Source organism: Salarias fasciatus, chromosome 18 (genome assembly GCF_902148845.1).
Source record: "Salarias fasciatus chromosome 18, fSalaFa1.1, whole genome shotgun sequence".
Classification (NCBI taxonomy): Eukaryota; Metazoa; Chordata; class Actinopteri; order Blenniiformes; family Blenniidae; genus Salarias; species Salarias fasciatus.
This window is the reverse complement of record NC_043762.1, coordinates 2,028,287-2,044,404: the sequence shown is the minus strand read 5'-3', so window position 1 is coordinate 2,044,404 and position 16,118 is coordinate 2,028,287. Positions and strand designations below refer to the sequence as shown.

Here is a 16,118-nt window from a genome sequence, read left to right as displayed (position 1 = left end):
TATTGTCAAGTATGTTTGGGTTTTATTTCCATGTAACTCTAAATCAGTTTAAAATATGGGAAAATGCTGTTTTCAGATATAGTCATGATTACTGGAACCATGACAGAATTTACAACCTGAAACAGCTGCGACAATATTTAACATTTAGGATACGAAATGGAAAATGTTCTGTCCATGCAGATCAGTGCATTACTTAGTTGTTATTTTGTTGATGATGATTTTTTTTCGACATTTACTTTGCCTCTGTTATCTGTGGTAATTTATCTAAAGAAGAGAAAATTAATCAGTTGCATTAGTCGATATAAAAATATATTAGCTGCTAACCTGAACACTAAAGTTTGAGCAGATGAGCGAACAAGAGGAAACACTAATTCCTGGGCTCCATTCCTGAGGATTGAATGTTATGAAGACCTGAATCACCATGAATGAGCAGTGAGTCCGAGCGCAGAGGGAGGAGGCGATGAGCAGAAGAGCGCAAAGCCTCGAGCAAAGCAACAGGATGAGAGGAAGACACACATTTATAGCACAAACAAAAAAACCTGAGTGTCGCCATGGTAAAATGACAAACAGCATGATTCACTCACTTTAATAAAGAACATGTTGTTAGATTAACTTTTTTTCCATTTTCAATGGGTAAATATGTCTCTAAATGACCTGTCTGAACAAATAGCTGCAGGGCCTGATCTACTAAAGCCTTGTGTTTCTAAAAAAAGACACCAGTGTTGATGTGTGGAAGCTGATCTACTAAAGGGACTGTAATAACACACATTGTCCATCCAGTGTGTTTGCTTTCATGAATATAGAAAACAGGAAATGTCTCCCAGATACCAAAACATAATGGGAGCGTTTCCTGCTGATTCGGCTACAACACAACATGTTTGAAACTTTCATTCATCTTCGTCTGTCTGGGGTTGAAATGGGATGTTTAATTCAGCTCAGCCTTCAGCAGAGATGCTTCTATTATGGTGAGTCATTTTCTCAACTGGCTCCACACAACTTTCACATGCAGACTTCCTCAAAACATATCTTCAATGTTGTGCCTCAAATTTGGACTGTTGATCAATCATCTTCCGCATTGCTACTTTCTTTCATGTTTCCTCACGAATTCCACACTAAAATGTGCTGATAACAATAATAACATTGTTGATTTTATTAACCCAGAACATAATTTTAATCACTCCTTAGAGAACACAAAATAACATGGAGCTAATTCCTTTCCAGCAGACTGTCATGTTAACAGCTTAAAACACACAAAACTCTCTCTGCCACTCTGATGGCATTACTTTTACTAAATCACACGTGAAGGAAGCAGAATCTATAGGCATAAGAATGGAAATACACTTAGTAAGATCTTAGTAAATCAGGCCCATCGTAAGTTCAAGTCCTGAAAAATGAGGGATGAATGCTACTGTTATTAATAAATCATCATCATCCCTTTAAGATTATGTTGCCTTTAAAGCGATACTTCAACATTTTGGCAAATTGGCCCATTTAGTGCAACTCCTTAGTCATTTGAACAGCATACTTACTGTTTCTGTGAGGGTGAGCTGTTGTTTATTCAGAGGCGAGTTGGGGAAGGTTTTCAGGACGGACACAATGGAAGTGGATGGTATTTTTGTTCCCCCTCATCAAACTCATCAAATACACAATCCAACAACCCCAAAACACTTTGGTGGTCGTGTTATAATCCACACATTCACTACGCTGTGGAATATTGAAGCAAAATTATGAGATTGAGTTGTTTATGCGAAGATTGCTGAGACGGAACTACTTACTAAACATGGCGTCTGGGCGTAGTGATTTCAAAAGAAAAAGTAGTTCCCAGTATTTGCTTCAGTGTCGTAACGCTACAATATTATTTGTTGGTGTTCCACAGCGTAGTGAATGTGTGGATTATAACGTGTCCACCAAAGTGTTTTGGGGTTGTTGGATTGTGTATTTGATGAGTTTGACGAGGGGGAACAAAAATACCATCCACTTCCATTGTGTCCGTCCTGAAAACCTTCCCCGACTCGCCTCTGAATAAACAACAGCTCGCCCTCACAGAAACAGTCAGTCTGCTGTTCGAAATGACTAAGGAATTGCACTAAATGGGCCAATTTGCCAAAATGTTGAAGTATCGCTTTCAGTTGCATCAGGGATTTCTGAACTGCTTTCTGAACAGACACAAGTTTTGTCTGCAAGTCCAGTTCAAGTAGTACCAGAAGAACACTGCCTCCACGTATGAAACTCAACTGTTTGTTGTGGATGAAATACAGCATAAAGTTTGTTTAATGTAACAACATGCTTTAGGTAGGAATTACAAGCACAGGAGGCAACTGGAAAGCAGCAGAACTCGGAGTGCGGGTTGGAAACTCGGGGCTTCCTGTGGACGTTACCTGGCCGGGCTGCTTCTGTTGGCCTTTACTGGATTTCTCTGGGGAGCCGGAGGAGGACGAGTGGCGGGACTTGGTGTGTGATCGCAGTGCAGAAGAACTGGAGCTGCTGCTGGAGGTCTGATCAGGTGATGCACCAACAAAAAGGCCAGTTAGTGAAGATGAAATGACACTTGGTAAACTAATAACTGGCATTTGTTAGGCTTAAGCAGAAATAGCAAAAAGCAATCAAAGCACTGCAAACACAGAGATATAGAGATCACTGCAAGCCAACAGCCTTGTGTCCTTAAAAGATACTTTGAAAAGCATCAAGGTGGATGTAAATAGATGTAAAGAATGTAGAGAGTTTGGAAGATGGGCTTAGTGCTGTAAAAGAAATAAAAGAAGACGATGAGATGAAAACGGTGGAAGAACATGACAGCAGAACACTTCCTGCAGGATGGTGGCATTGACGGAGCAGGAGCTCCCATTTCTGAGTTCCAGTGAGCTGCCATTCAAGGAGAGCAAACAGAAGAAGCTCTGTCTTTGAAAGGAAGCCCATGAGTAGAGTGAGGCGGCCAGAGTAAAGACCCAGCACCAGCCCAGCACCAGCGAAGCCAGAGGAACGTCAGACCTGTTTCCTGGAGCTGCTCTTCCCCGTGTCGGGTGCAGGCTGTGGCTTGGCTCTCTTACTCTGTGGTGGATTCGGACCCTTGAGAACTTGAGCAGCCGGCCTTTTGGATGGACTCCTCTCCCTGTCCCTTTTGATTTTTCCTTTGAGCTGAGATCTGTCGGTGGCTTCAGAGGAAGAGGTGGGGCTCTGAGGAGGTGACGCCAGCGTGGAGGAGGGAGAAGAGGTGGACTTTATGCTGTCCACACTGATTTCCAGCTGTTTGATGGATTCTTCTAGACTATGAATGGAATCAAACGTGTTCTTGCGGAGCTCCTCCACTCTGGTATGAGACTTGGTCGGCGAGGCCTTGATGTCTCTGCTTGTGTTGGTTTTATCGCCATCGGATTGTTTTCTGCTGATGATCTCGAAGCTCTTGGACTCCTTTGAATGCTTCTTGGTGGGTGACTTGCTGTCTGGTCCCCTATCTTCTTCTTCCTCATACACAACAACCTCAAGAGTCTTTTTCTCTGATTTGTTACTTCCTGCTCGAAGAGCTAAGCTGAGTGCGGCCAGCTTGTTCTTGGGGAACTTGAATTTGAACTTCCGTTTGGTCTCAGTCTTTTGGGGTGAACCTGTTTTATCCTGCTCTCCAGGAGGTGAGGTATCTCCTGCTGAGGACCTTCCATGCTGGATCTGTGGTGCGCTCTGGCCATTTCCTAAACCCACATTGTCTCCGTCTAAACAAAATGTCCTCACTCCCTGCTCATCCTCTTCCTGGATGGTGTCTTCCTCATCCAGGATACTTTCTGACAGCAAAGCTTCAAGGTCTTCCTCACTTTCAAATATGGTTGACAGACGCTTGTAGGCCGACTGAATGTCCATGGGCTCGTTCAAAATGACAATAATGGGTTTATTGTCAAACTCGTCCGTGTCTTCAAAGCCAGGGTTCTCCTGTCCCGGGAGCCGGGTGTCACCCTCACTCTCCGTCCCACCACTCTGGACACCAGATCCATTTGTTTTAGCTTGGTCTTCTTCTTTGGACTGTGTCCTCTTTTTGGTTTTGACCAATCTATGACTGAATTTGGCAGGAGGAGGAGGAGGAGGGGGGCCCTCGTCGTCACAGCCGGTGGGGCTCAGAGTCCCCCCCTCCTCCGGGTTCAGGCACTGGTCTGTGGATTCCTGTACAGGCGTCTCCTGGTTCTGCATGCAGGGGGAGCTGGGTGGAAGAGGTGAGGCTTTCTGGACTGGAGGGGACTCCTGAGTGAAGCTCACACATTTATTCTGCTGCTCCACCGATGCCGGCTCGGTTGAAGAGTCTTCTGAAGCGTTATCTTTTTGTAAAGTCACCACAACCGTCACATTGGACTTCTTCTCAGCTGGTGCTTCTTTCAAAGCTTTCTCATGTGTCGATTTCGGACTCCTCAAAGGCTCTTGGATGTTTTCTTTTTGCAGAGTGACAATTGTTGTGTACTTGACCTTTTTCTCTGTGGCAGTTGGGGAGAACACCTGCTCAACAACTTGCTTGGGGCTCGCTATCGGCGGATCAAGTTCTGCCAGTGAGACTGAAACCTTCGGTAACTCGGTTTCCTTGGTGTTCTGTCGCGGTGATTCCGGTGTCTCCTGTACCCCCTGCAGTGAAGCACAGTCTGAACGAGGCCCCAGTTTAACCGCTTTGTCTTCCGCCGTGTTTTCAGAAAGATTTGCTCTGTTTTTCATACTTTCACTGTGATCCACCGGGACAGCTGTGGGTTTCGCAGGAGAGCCGTTTGTCCTTCCCACCTGAGGAGCTGACTGTTTGCCACTCGTTGTTAAATTATAAAGGTCTGTTGAAGGCTTCCACACCTTCAATTCTGCCTTTTGGTCATTTCCACCTGATGAATGACTTGCATTTAACCCTTCTGTCTTCACCTACAATTACAAAAAAGCAACAATGAACACAACTGCACATGACTGGGAATTAGGAATAAACGGATGATATTTAGCATTTTATTATCTGTTGGAAAACAGTGTAAAATCATGTAAACCAAACCGAAACTCTATGCAATGCTAGGCAGATCATGAAAACTCTGTGCTTATAGGAACTTTTCTTTTAATTTGGTAAAAGCAACACGCTTCAAAGAGTTGTTTAACGCTGCCATAATAATCTAATCTGGTGAAACAACAGATACAGCAACAGATTCTAAACAGTAATCAGGCTTTTGGCAGCTACATGCCTTTAAAAGTAAGAATTACGGTGAGATTTATTAAAAAAGAGGTTTACTGAAGTGTCCAAACTAAGTGAACTGCCACGATTCCAGTCCAATTAATCTTCAGCTACATCTTGTCCTGTGATATAGAATATGCTGCAGATGCTGAAAACTGAAAATAAATGATTACACTTCTGAGTTTGATACTGGAGCGATTTCATTAAAGAAAGAAGATTCTCAACAAACCCCCCCAAAAAAATAATAATCAAGAAGTTTCTCCTTGAAGTACAGAGACACAGGGTAGCAGGTGACTGCAGAAAAGGTTTGATATCATCAGTGATGAAAAACAGATGAGAGCTAGAAGTCAAAACTGAAACAAACAAAACGCAGCGCCTCAGCGAGAAACTCGATCAGAAACCACAGCTTCTCTAGTTTTGGTGTCAGTAATTCCTCTGACTGAGCATCAGAGCAGAACAGAAGTCTTGGATCAGATGAACTCAAACCACCAGAGGAACAAACTGTCATTTATGTGAAAAAACATTTCAGGAACTGTTTGTATTGGAAGAGTAAAATACAAATGACAAGCTGTAAGGGAGGACGTTTATATATAAAGACTTATCAGGTATTTCAATCAAAAGCATGGCAAAATAAAAGGGAATCATTTGGAAGCTTTCAGCCCAAAGTCACTACTTTCGATGGAAACATGATGGATTCCAGCTAAATGGAAACGACAGATTCCAGAAGTCAAAGAGGGGGAAGATCTGAAGTTTGTTCAACCACACAGCACTTATGCAGTTCATGTGATGAAACACGGTAAGAGGAGAGTTTCTGGACGGGGATGGAAGAGAAGGCAGAAGTGATCATCTGACTGCAGAGGTCAGATTTCCCTCCATCCATCTTATTTCTGAACCTTTTTGCATCTACAACAGGTCAAGTGTTGAAATGTCAGTGAGATGTAAACCAGTGCAAACTTTACAGAGAAAAGAGGAAAGTAACGCGTGATTCAGCTGCTGTGAGTCAGAAGCAGGAAAATCAACACTGCAAACCAAAAACCATTAGTGACGGTGAATACAGGTCAGTCAGCAGTGAAGGAACTAACAGCGTCAGCAGTGACTGTTTGGAACGGTTTCTATTTGAACTCTTTCATTTGTTAGTGATCAGTGCAGTTACACCATTCAGCCACAACATTATGACCACTGAGATGGGTCACATGAAATACAGTAAATAAGATTCATCATGGAGCCAGCCAGTTTATCTTCATGTCCATGTGCCAGAAACACAGAAATAGCCACACTCAGGGGTTTTGAAGAGTTTTGAAATGGCCGACTCGTGCTAGCATCAGTGTGCCAGATACTTTTCCGACATTCAGAGGTCATAACGTTTGGGCTTGTTGGTGGAGGTTTTTTTTTTTTTTTTTTTTTTACCTGAGGCTTCATACTGTGAAGCTCAGAAGCTGAAAGTTTATTCTTGCCTCTGCTCTCTAAATCGCTCACGGTACATTTCTGAAAGACCTGAGTGAGAGGGGCAGAGGTGAGGGTCATGGAGGAAGGTCAGCGGTGAACTGAGGGAACGATGGCGGACAGGAGGCGTCGCGACTATTTGCACGAATCCTCAGAGGTTTTCACCTCATGCTTTTTTCCATAAAGCCAGACAGGAAGAGGGAAAACATCCCATCTGGAAATTAGAAGTCTGAGAAAGTTGGTTCTACTGGATGAGCCAACAGATCAACCCAAAAGAAAGACAAAACAACCTGTGCTGAATGGAGAATGCTTAAACACAAAGGTTTTTACCTAAAATTCCATCTATAAACAAATCAAAAATAATTCAGGATCGTCATGTTGATGAAAGAAAGAGTAAATTAAATCTGCTAAAGCTCCAACATAAAGACGTTTCTCAAACATACCTGCAGCTCCTTCATGAACTTGTTATCCTCCTCCTCCTCTTCGTCCTCCTCCTCCTCCTCCTCCTCCTCCTGCCTCTGCTGCCTCTGTGGCGGCGCTGCAGCAGGGGGGGAAGTGGACGCAGCCAGCAGCGCCGCACAGATCTGGGGTTTGGGTTTGATCTCCGGAGGCTGTCTGGGCGGTTTGGGCTGAGGAACGGCCGGTGGCTCTCTCACTTTGGCCTCGTCCTTTTAGTCACATGAAGCACAGGTCAGCCACTCAGCCGCAGCACCGAGGAATCCATACAGCTTCTATCTTTTATTGTGAAAACACAGGAAACCCAGAGCCAGGTTACCTGAGCTCCGACTGGCTCTGTCCTGGTGGCGAGAAGCAGCTCGCCGGTCCTTCCTGAGCTGACAGCGTGGATCCTGAAGACAGCAGCAGCAGAACAACATCAGAGCTCATTTAGAGGCTGAAGAGGGTTTTCATCTGACCAGAGCAGGGAGGGACGGACCTCCGAGGAGGAGGAGGAGGCGGAGACTTGCTGGCCTTCTCCAAACTCTGCTTCATCTCCTTGTCCAGACTGGAGCGGCGAGGCTTCTCCACCTGAGGCCGACGCTCCGGGACGGGAGAGGCTGATGGAGGGGCTGATGGAGGAGCTGATGGAGGGGCTGATGGAGGAGCTGATGGAGGAGGCTTCATCGTCACTGCAGGAACAGAACGCATCAAAAGTCTTGGAGTCAAGATGTTTTCATGGCACAGAAAGGACATTCCTCTGGCTGAAAAACCACGAGTGTGTTGTGGTGAAACTCAAATGTAAACCAACGAGTCAGTGAGAAATGAATGTGATCTGCTGACCACTTCTCTCTTTGCACTCAGGGTCAAACTCATTGATGCTCAGGAGCCACTTTTGGCCTAATTGCATACCAGACTAGTGAAACACTGGCATAACAACCTTTAAAGTGACTCTAACATTTTTCTATGCTGGTGCAGAATGTACGTTTTGAACAGGGTTGGGAAAACGAGGAGTAAACGTCGACTACGAGTGATTACCAATGAATCGACCAATGATTTTCAATCCTCGTTTTGAAAAAAATTGAACAATCATTGTCTAAATGTTTTACAGTCTCAATGTAAAAGCACTTTTAACTCTACTTTCTGGTGCCGAAGCCACTTGGCTGTCCTAAGCAGGCCAGCTGACAGCTTTGCCTGGTCCCGGGACAAGATAATGGGGATCTTGTGCATGCTGCGTCAACAGACCCGTTTGTCCCCCCCTGTCGGAGGGCCTGGTCCTAAACTCAGCTGCACTTTGCAGTTTTTTTTGTATAGTACTTTGATGCTTCTTTATTACTGTTATATATTTCTGTGAGAGTACGTTTTATTTATTTTATTCTACTCTGCACTGCTGCGAAGTGTTGGGTTTTTCCAGACAAATTTCGTTGTACACCGGCACAACGACAATAAAGTCTCCTATTTCTTAACTCAGTGTATTGCAGAGCAGCATTTCGCCATCTGATCTGATCCATCCAGTATTTGACATGATCAGTGCATGGAAACATTTGATTTAGAGCAGTTCAGTGTTTTTCTTAAAAAATGAAAGTAATTGAAAAACCTTGTCTTACCAGTATCTGGTGCTTTAGAGTGGGCAGCGTCCGCCTCGTCACTCGGTTTGGCAGAAATATTCTGCTGCGTATCAGACGGCCGCGTCTGCTGCTCCCCTGAGGAACAAAGACATCCAACCCTGAGGACGGTGGACGCCCCGCCCTGCCCCATCACGCCACGCCACGCCCCGCCCCGCTCTGCCCCGCCCCGCCACGCTCTGCCACGCCCTGCTACGCCCCGCTCTGCCCCGCCCTGCCCCGCCCCGCCACGCCACGCTCTGCCCCGCCCTGCTACGCCCCGCTCTGCCCCGCCCCGCCACACCCCGCCCCACCTTGCTTTAAACCATGAAACGCCAGCTGTGTGTGTTGGGGTGTCAGCTCTACCGTGCGGCGTCTCCTGCTCTGGTTTGGACGCCGGGGCAGTGGACGGTCCTGAGACAGAATCGGACCGAGTCTCTGGGGGATTGGACACTTCCAGGTCTGGGATGGACTTCATCAGGCTCTCCTGGGCCTTCTGGAGGACCTGGTCCAGGTCCGTGCTGGTGCTGGTTGCCTGGGGGGTCTGGCTGGAGCTGCTTTCTGGCCTCGGGCTGCCCTCTGGGTTTTGTCTCTCTGTGATCTGTGGAGGAGGAGCAGGTGCGTTCTGATTTTGCCGTCATTTTAAAAGAAAATCTAAATCTTTCTTCTGCTGAGTGTCAGATCAGAGTCTCACCGTGGCGTGACGCGGTGCAGCCAGGACGCTGAGGTCCGGCTCCGGCTCCGCCGGTCCGGCGCCCCTCTGCAGGGCGGGGCTGCTCTCCCTGCTGCAAGGACTCACCTGCACACACACACACACACACACACACACACACACACACACACACACACACTCAGACTTCATGACTCCAGACTCGGCACCTGGACCAGAACTCCCCTACCTTGGCCACCGACGGAGAGTCCCGTCCATGTGTGGGTGTCAGAGGGGGGCTGGGGTAGTGGTGGGGGGGCGGGACCACCGAGCTCTTCTTCCTGCGGGCCATGGCGGGAGAGGCCGAGCCCCCCGAGCCCCCCGAGCCCCCCTCGGCCTGGCCGCCGGACACAGGGACCCGGACTGAGGATCGAGGCTGGGGTCTGGGGGAGCTCTGAGGGCTCTCGGTGTCGGGACCCTGCTGGTCTGGGTCCTGGACTCGGCCTGCGGGGGCAGACTCAGACACGTGCCTGAAGAGAGGAGAAGCACATCAGGAAGCGCCCCCCCCCCCCCCCTCCGACTCCAGCGGCGGTGGAGAGGAGAGTACCTGCGGAGGGAGCTGAGGGTCTCGGTCAGGGCTTTGACCCTCTTCAGCATGGAGTCCATCTTGAGCGGCTCCTCTTTGAGGAAGCGCACCGCCTCCACCTCCAGCCTGAGGACGGAGCGCATCTTCAGCTGCAGCTCCGGGAACTCGCCTGCAAACAGACGACCAGCACAGACATGATCCCACTGTCAAAGCTGACAGTACTTTAGACATAAAAATGTAGCAGTAAGTTAATAGTTAATGTAAGTAGTGTTATTACAGTATAATTACCAATTATAAACCATGCATTATATGAACAAGCCTGAAGAGAAACTAACTGATAAGTCAAAAATTCAATTTCTCAGATATTACAGAAATAAGTATTTGAAGTATTCAGTTTGAAGTTAATAAATAAATAAATAAATCCACAATAACTTTTAAAATAATATTTTGTTTTCTTTAATAAAATGTCATGATCAGAAAAGTTCCATTTACTAAATGCTCAGGCTAAATCCCTGATGATCATTGAAGATTTGATCGTTGTAATCAGGACCAGCGTTATTCAGATTTAGGTTTTGGAGCAGTTTTCAGAGGTGCACATGTTTGTGCTCAGTGGTTCACGTGGGTGGGATTTAGAGGGTTAAATGATGAGGAAACCGCTCTGGAGAAGAGCTCTGCTCTCGCCCTGAGGCCTGCAGACCTTTGAGGACGGACAGCGCCTCCCCGATCCGCCGCAGGTTCACCGCTCCCTCCTCCACGTCCCTCAGAGTCGGAGGCGTCGGGCTCGGGCCGGAGCTGCAGCTCCTCTGGAGACGCTCCACGTAGCCCTCCAGCTCGCTGAGTAACAGGAGGAGACGGATCAGTCAGTCAGCGGCGAGAGATGGAGGACGAGGACAGGAGAGGGCAGCAGAGGGAGGACGTCTGAGGCTGTCCTCAGCTGACTCCAGCCTCACATCGGACCGGGTGGCCGGCGTAATGACGGGGGGAGAGTTACTGTAGCTGCTGCTGTGTTCTGACACGAAAACCAGTCCGACCGCATCCGTCGATTCACCAGAGTGTGTTTACACAGGCGGCTCACACACACACACACACACACACACACACACACACACACACACACACACACACACACACACACACACACACACACAGACAAACACACACATTCAAACACGGCTGCTGTTCAACACGCCGTTTACCACCTCTGGAACACTTTGACCCCTGCATGTTTCACACATTCAGGTTTTCCTCTGCGAAGCTGCAGCCGAGCCCGATTCATGTGCTCCAAACACTGGGGTAGGAGTCACACACTCAGCACGAAGTCATGTGATACAGTGTCAACAGGATGACATGTGAGATAAGAGAGTTGATGCAGGTGGCTATTGGAGATCAGACACTTCAAAAGGAAAGCGCCGAACCGGCAGCGGTGCACAGATCACTGATATCCACCAAATCAGCCTCCGACTAGGAGAGTTTCTATTCTGACAACATAAACTTCAGACTTGACGTGAGGCAAACGTGCAGTGTGAGAGGTTAGTGTTTGTCTTGTGTGATTTGTGTGCGTGTATATCTGTTGTTTTCAAAGTAAAAGCCTCTGATCAGCAGCAGTGTCAAACACTGTGCTCTTTCTGAATGATCTCCTAAAGACTGTTGTCCCATAATGAAGAGATGAACAGATGCTAAAATACGGATTAAGGAGCATCAGAGAGGCTGTGAGGGTGAGTTTAGAAAAACATTCCTGCTGAAGCCTGCGAAATGCTGCAGATCCTCTTTACTTCACACCAGGAAGCAACATGAAAAGGCACCAGGTTGAAACCTGAGCCTGCTCCAGCTCAGTCCGGGTTATAAAGGAATAATATGAGTGTGACCGATTTGTGCTGGAATCAAAGTAACAGAAATCTAAAGTGAAACAGTTCAGGTGAAATGTTGAATTTTCCTGCTGGAGTTCCTGAATCTCGCTATCACGGCAGTTGGACTGTAGGACAAAGACTTTGGGAGAAATTTCATCTAAATTAAACGTCCAAAAGTGATCGTCCAGGTTTGTTTATGAGGCTTCTGTGTGTATTAATGTGAGACAGAGAGGACACTGCTGCAGCATAACACAATTTAAAATATAAAGTGCTACTTTGAGGCTTTTATTTTGAAAGATGAGTTAGCTGTTAATATCAGCTCGAACGGTTCAAGAGAAGCTTCATCCCAGAAGTGTCCACTTGGTGGACTTGAGTGAAGCGCTGTTGGTTTGGTGCAGCAGGATCTGCAGGACTCTGCGTGGCGTGGATTCCTGGTCAGAGACTCGCTGGCATCGTGTCCGTCCGCAGCGTCGTCCTCGTGACGCCTGATGAATGCCAGTCCTCCGCAGCACGTGCCGGGGAGTGGATGCGTAGCACACTAACGCGACGCTGATGCGTCCTGAGTCCCACGTCGCGGTCCATCACATCAGCGCTCGTCCCCCGCCTCTATTTTTAACAAGATGTTTCTTCACGTTGGGCCGGCGGAGCCGCGAGCCACTGGAGATTTCACTCCGGCAATTTGAAAAAAAAAGCTAAATCCCGGCGTCGGAGCACAGTTGAGTCCCAGAGGAACACCTGGCAGCTTTCAACACTTCAACCAATCCAAACAAACGATTCAGCTTCTGGTTTGACCTTCACAGTGCAGAAGGAATTAAATACATCGTTGTCTTTCAGCTGAAGTTATTTAATAATCGAGAATATTTATCTCCTTATCGAAGAGATAGAAGTGAGGAGTTCACAGCAACATAAAACCGAAGTGAGACTGAACTGGATGTTTTCTTTAAAACTGCAGAGAAAGCCTCTGCCGTCTCTGCTCAGGTCTCTCCCTGACTTCCTGTCTACTGATGGTTCATCAGATCTTCTGCTACGTCTCCGGCCGTCCAGACCGCTCAGCTCATCTCTTCTCTTCCCACAGACAAAACCAAACATGCCTTCAGTTTTTATTCAGCACATTTTTAGAACAAACTCCCTGAAAGCTGCAAGCCGGCTGCCCTCTCCCTCCTCCTCCTCACTTGCTTCATGCTGCATAGTATTTCTGAAAGTTGGACTTTTATGCTTCCTTGTGTTTTATTCACCTTTTCCATCACCGACTGTGAGGAAAGGCAGAATATCCAGACAGCAGTGCACAGAGCAGAGCGGCTGATCAGTCCAGGATCCAGGATCCAGGCTGGTGGTCTGAGTCTGACCTGAGCTGTGTGAGGATCTGCTCCTCGGTCGCCAGGTAGCTGGTCCTCTCCTCCTCCATCTGGGCTCTCTGGCCGAACGCCGCCTCCTCCGTCTGGGCCAGTCGGTCCCACATCAGCTCCAGCAGCTCCTGGCCGGCCGTCCTCAGCATGGAGCTCACGCTCTTCTGGTTGGACAGCTGCAGCACAGGAGGGGTTTGTCTGAGAGCAGCTGCCTGCTGCAGCCTTCACTGCATGTTTCACGCCGTATCGGCGTCGTTGACACAGATTACAGTTATTCAGTGTTTGTGGACATCGACACAGGAGCAGCCTGTGCAGGATTAACAGATCAGCAGAGTTGCTGATCGCTGCTGCGTTCTCACGCTACCTGTAAACGCCTCAGCTGGTTCAGCTGCTCTCGCAGCTCACACACGTTTCTCTTGGCAGACACCAGACGCTGCTGCAGCCCGCCGTCGAACGGGGGGCTCAGAAGAGCCGGGTGGGCGGAGCCCGCCGCGCCGAGGTCCTGAGGGTCAGACGGCCCTCCTGAAGGACCAGGAAGGGGAAGAAGGGGGTCACGTTCAGGCCAGTTCAATCTCAGTGACTGTGTCATGCTATAAAAACAACCCATGTTTGTTTCAGCTTCAAAAAATGAAACAAATCAGGTTTTTTGTTGTTTTTCAATGGCTTCTGACGCAAAATGTTAAAATAAAAACTGTATAAAAGACGTGTTTGTCAGGTTTCTGTCACAGTGTTGGGTCACATCCTCCACTCCACAGGCTGGACAGCACCGGAGGCTCAGCTGTTAGGAAAATAGTAACGAGTCAAACTGAAACGCTCACCCAGGCTTTTGCTGTTGAACTTTGCAGGATTCTCACTGAAATCAGAAAATCACACAAACAGGTGAACAGACAGTCAACATGAAGACAAGTTATCACAGTTCGACTCCTTTCAGACAAAAACAAAGTCAATGTCAGAGATGAAAACAGTTCATATTCGAAGTTGTGCAGGATTTATCACATACTGAAATATTCCTCTGGGATCCTTTGAGAGTTTGAAAGTCCTGCATTTTTTTTTTTATTTTAAGTATGAATGCATTCAAACATCTTTTCTGTAATAATATCTGAGTGGCTTTAATCTGACAGACACTGCACGTCGACGTCTTCCCTTCATGCACAGATGTGGAGGCAGATGTTCCAGACCTGACAGCGTCCTTCCCTCCTGGGCCGTCGGGGCCGATGGACAGAGCGTGGTGCACCAGGCCGGCCAGACTGGCGATCTGCTCCTCCATGGCCTTCATCCTCTCTCTGGGAGATCCAAACGCACAAACCAATCAGCTGATCAATCAGCTGCACAGACTCACGCCGCTGCAGAGTGAGGCTTATAGTTCCTAACACCATGTTCCAAACAGTGAGCGGGGACGAAACCCAAACTCCGAACACTGAAGCCACATGTTAAAAAGGAAAGCTCCTCCTGTGGCACCCACAAGCTTTTAATTTGAAATCTTCATGGTTTTACAGTTCTCATAATCCCCATTACTTTTTACCCTTCATATACATATTTTCTTTTAATCATGAATTTTCTCAATGAAGTCAAAAAGGGAGAGGCCTGCCCCCCCCCTCCACCCCCCCCCCCACACACACACACACACACACACACACCCATCAGCCCCCCCACTGCTGTGAAACCCTTCAAACTCTCTGCCTCCCACTTTAACAACCCAAACCGTCCCTTATTCGCCATAAAAATAAAAAAATAAAAAGGTATTTCACACTTTCAGTCTTTGCTCATTTGAATTTTGCCTCCAGCGTCTCGTCTTGAAATAATTGGGACAGGGGCAAAAAAAAAAAGACTGGAAAAGAGAGATTGAAAAAGCAGAGGAGGATATTTTAAAGAAAGCCCTGGAACAGGACTCTGGATGAGAAGACACGTAGGACTGGAAGATTCCCCACACTTGACCTTCTTCCTCTGTCTCTCAGTCATGTGCTTTTTTTTCCAGACAATCAAATTAATCCTTTTTGTTCAGTTTAAGCGATAAACGAGATTTCTGTAAAACGCCGACGTCACGGCATTTTTACACAAGACATGCAGAGTCCAATGACATTAGATAGAGAGAATGATCAATCTACGGCACTGAGCTGTGCTCTGGACGATCAGTTTAAGATAACCTCTCCTTCACTGGTCCTGCTCTGGGAGAAACGTGTGTTTAGGACCAGGTGAAGCGTTGTCATGGTTACTGACTGATGCTTTGTTGAAGCAGGTTTTCCTTCTTTTCACACCATGAAGTATATTTCATATCAAACCTGGTTGGTTTGGAGCAAGTTACTGAGCACCACGTCTCACACTGAAGTGTGTGTGTGTGTGTGTGTGTGTGTGTGTGTGTGTGTGTGTGTGTGTGTGTGTGTGCTCACACTCACCCTGCTGCCCCGCCCTCTGCACCAAAACTAAACTGAGACGACCTAAAAACGGAGGTGAGAAACACGACATGAAGCCACACAGCAGCAGAGTTTCACCTCCCTGAGAACAGGTATCTGGAGGAAGCTTCTCCTCGAAACACTTTAACTGATTATATGTGCAAAATACCAAAATACAACTCAATGAAGAGTTAGCTCTGTTCGTTTGATCGAAGGTTTTCATTTTAAGTACAGCTTGAAATAAATCTTACTTGAGCGTCGGCTAAAACAAAATGAAAAGCATCTTTTGTGTGACTGTCCTGTTGTCCCTCACCTCTGAGAGCTGCTGGGCGTCCCCCCAGCCTGGAAGTGTCCCAGAGGACTGTCCACGAAGACGGAGGAGGTGGAGGAGGAGGAGCCCCTGCTCCTGCCCACCACCTCCACCGAGGCTCCGTTACTTTCCCGCCGCAGCGAGCGGCGCATCGGGGACATCCTGTCGGGGGGCACCAGGCCCACCCCGCCGATGATCTGGCCCTCGCTCAGCCGCACCTCCCCCCCTCTGAGAGGAGACGGGGGAGGCGTCTTGGTCCCCAGAGGGGGGAGCTGGCCGTCCCCGAACTTCCTGCTCTTCTGCCTGCAGGGACAAGGACCAGGAGCCGGCTCAGGGTG

At 47.7% G+C, this 16,118-nt stretch overlaps 1 protein-coding gene across 2 annotated transcripts in view; it reads right to left on the bottom strand.

The window, feature by feature from the left end:
• The window catches only part of LOC115405598 (sickle tail protein homolog), a 46,772-nt gene that overhangs the window by 6,197 nt on the left and 24,457 nt on the right, over nt 1-16,118 (bottom strand). Inside the window, exons 7-23 of one of the 2 annotated variants that reach the window (XM_030115214.1) lie at nt 15,784-16,083; nt 15,474-15,515; nt 14,259-14,363; nt 13,899-13,933; nt 13,445-13,602; nt 13,081-13,256; nt 10,585-10,721; nt 9,909-10,056; nt 9,552-9,831; nt 9,347-9,451; nt 9,019-9,253; nt 8,656-8,751; nt 7,548-7,740; nt 7,389-7,461; nt 7,057-7,281; nt 2,989-4,875; nt 2,379-2,495 (exon numbers count right to left, since the gene is read on the bottom strand). In XM_030115214.1, the coding sequence (XP_029971074.1) occupies nt 2,379-2,495; nt 2,989-4,875; nt 7,057-7,281; nt 7,389-7,461; nt 7,548-7,740; nt 8,656-8,751; nt 9,019-9,253; nt 9,347-9,451; nt 9,552-9,831; nt 9,909-10,056; nt 10,585-10,721; nt 13,081-13,256; nt 13,445-13,602; nt 13,899-13,933; nt 14,259-14,363; nt 15,474-15,515; nt 15,784-16,083 (4,312 nt within the window). The remainder of the gene's footprint in view (nt 1-2,378; nt 2,496-2,988; nt 4,876-7,056; nt 7,282-7,388; nt 7,462-7,547; nt 7,741-8,655; nt 8,752-9,018; nt 9,254-9,346; nt 9,452-9,551; nt 9,832-9,908; nt 10,057-10,584; nt 10,722-13,080; nt 13,257-13,444; nt 13,603-13,898; nt 13,934-14,258; nt 14,364-15,473; nt 15,516-15,783; nt 16,084-16,118) is intronic. The other variant, XM_030115215.1, reaches the window with a different exon arrangement.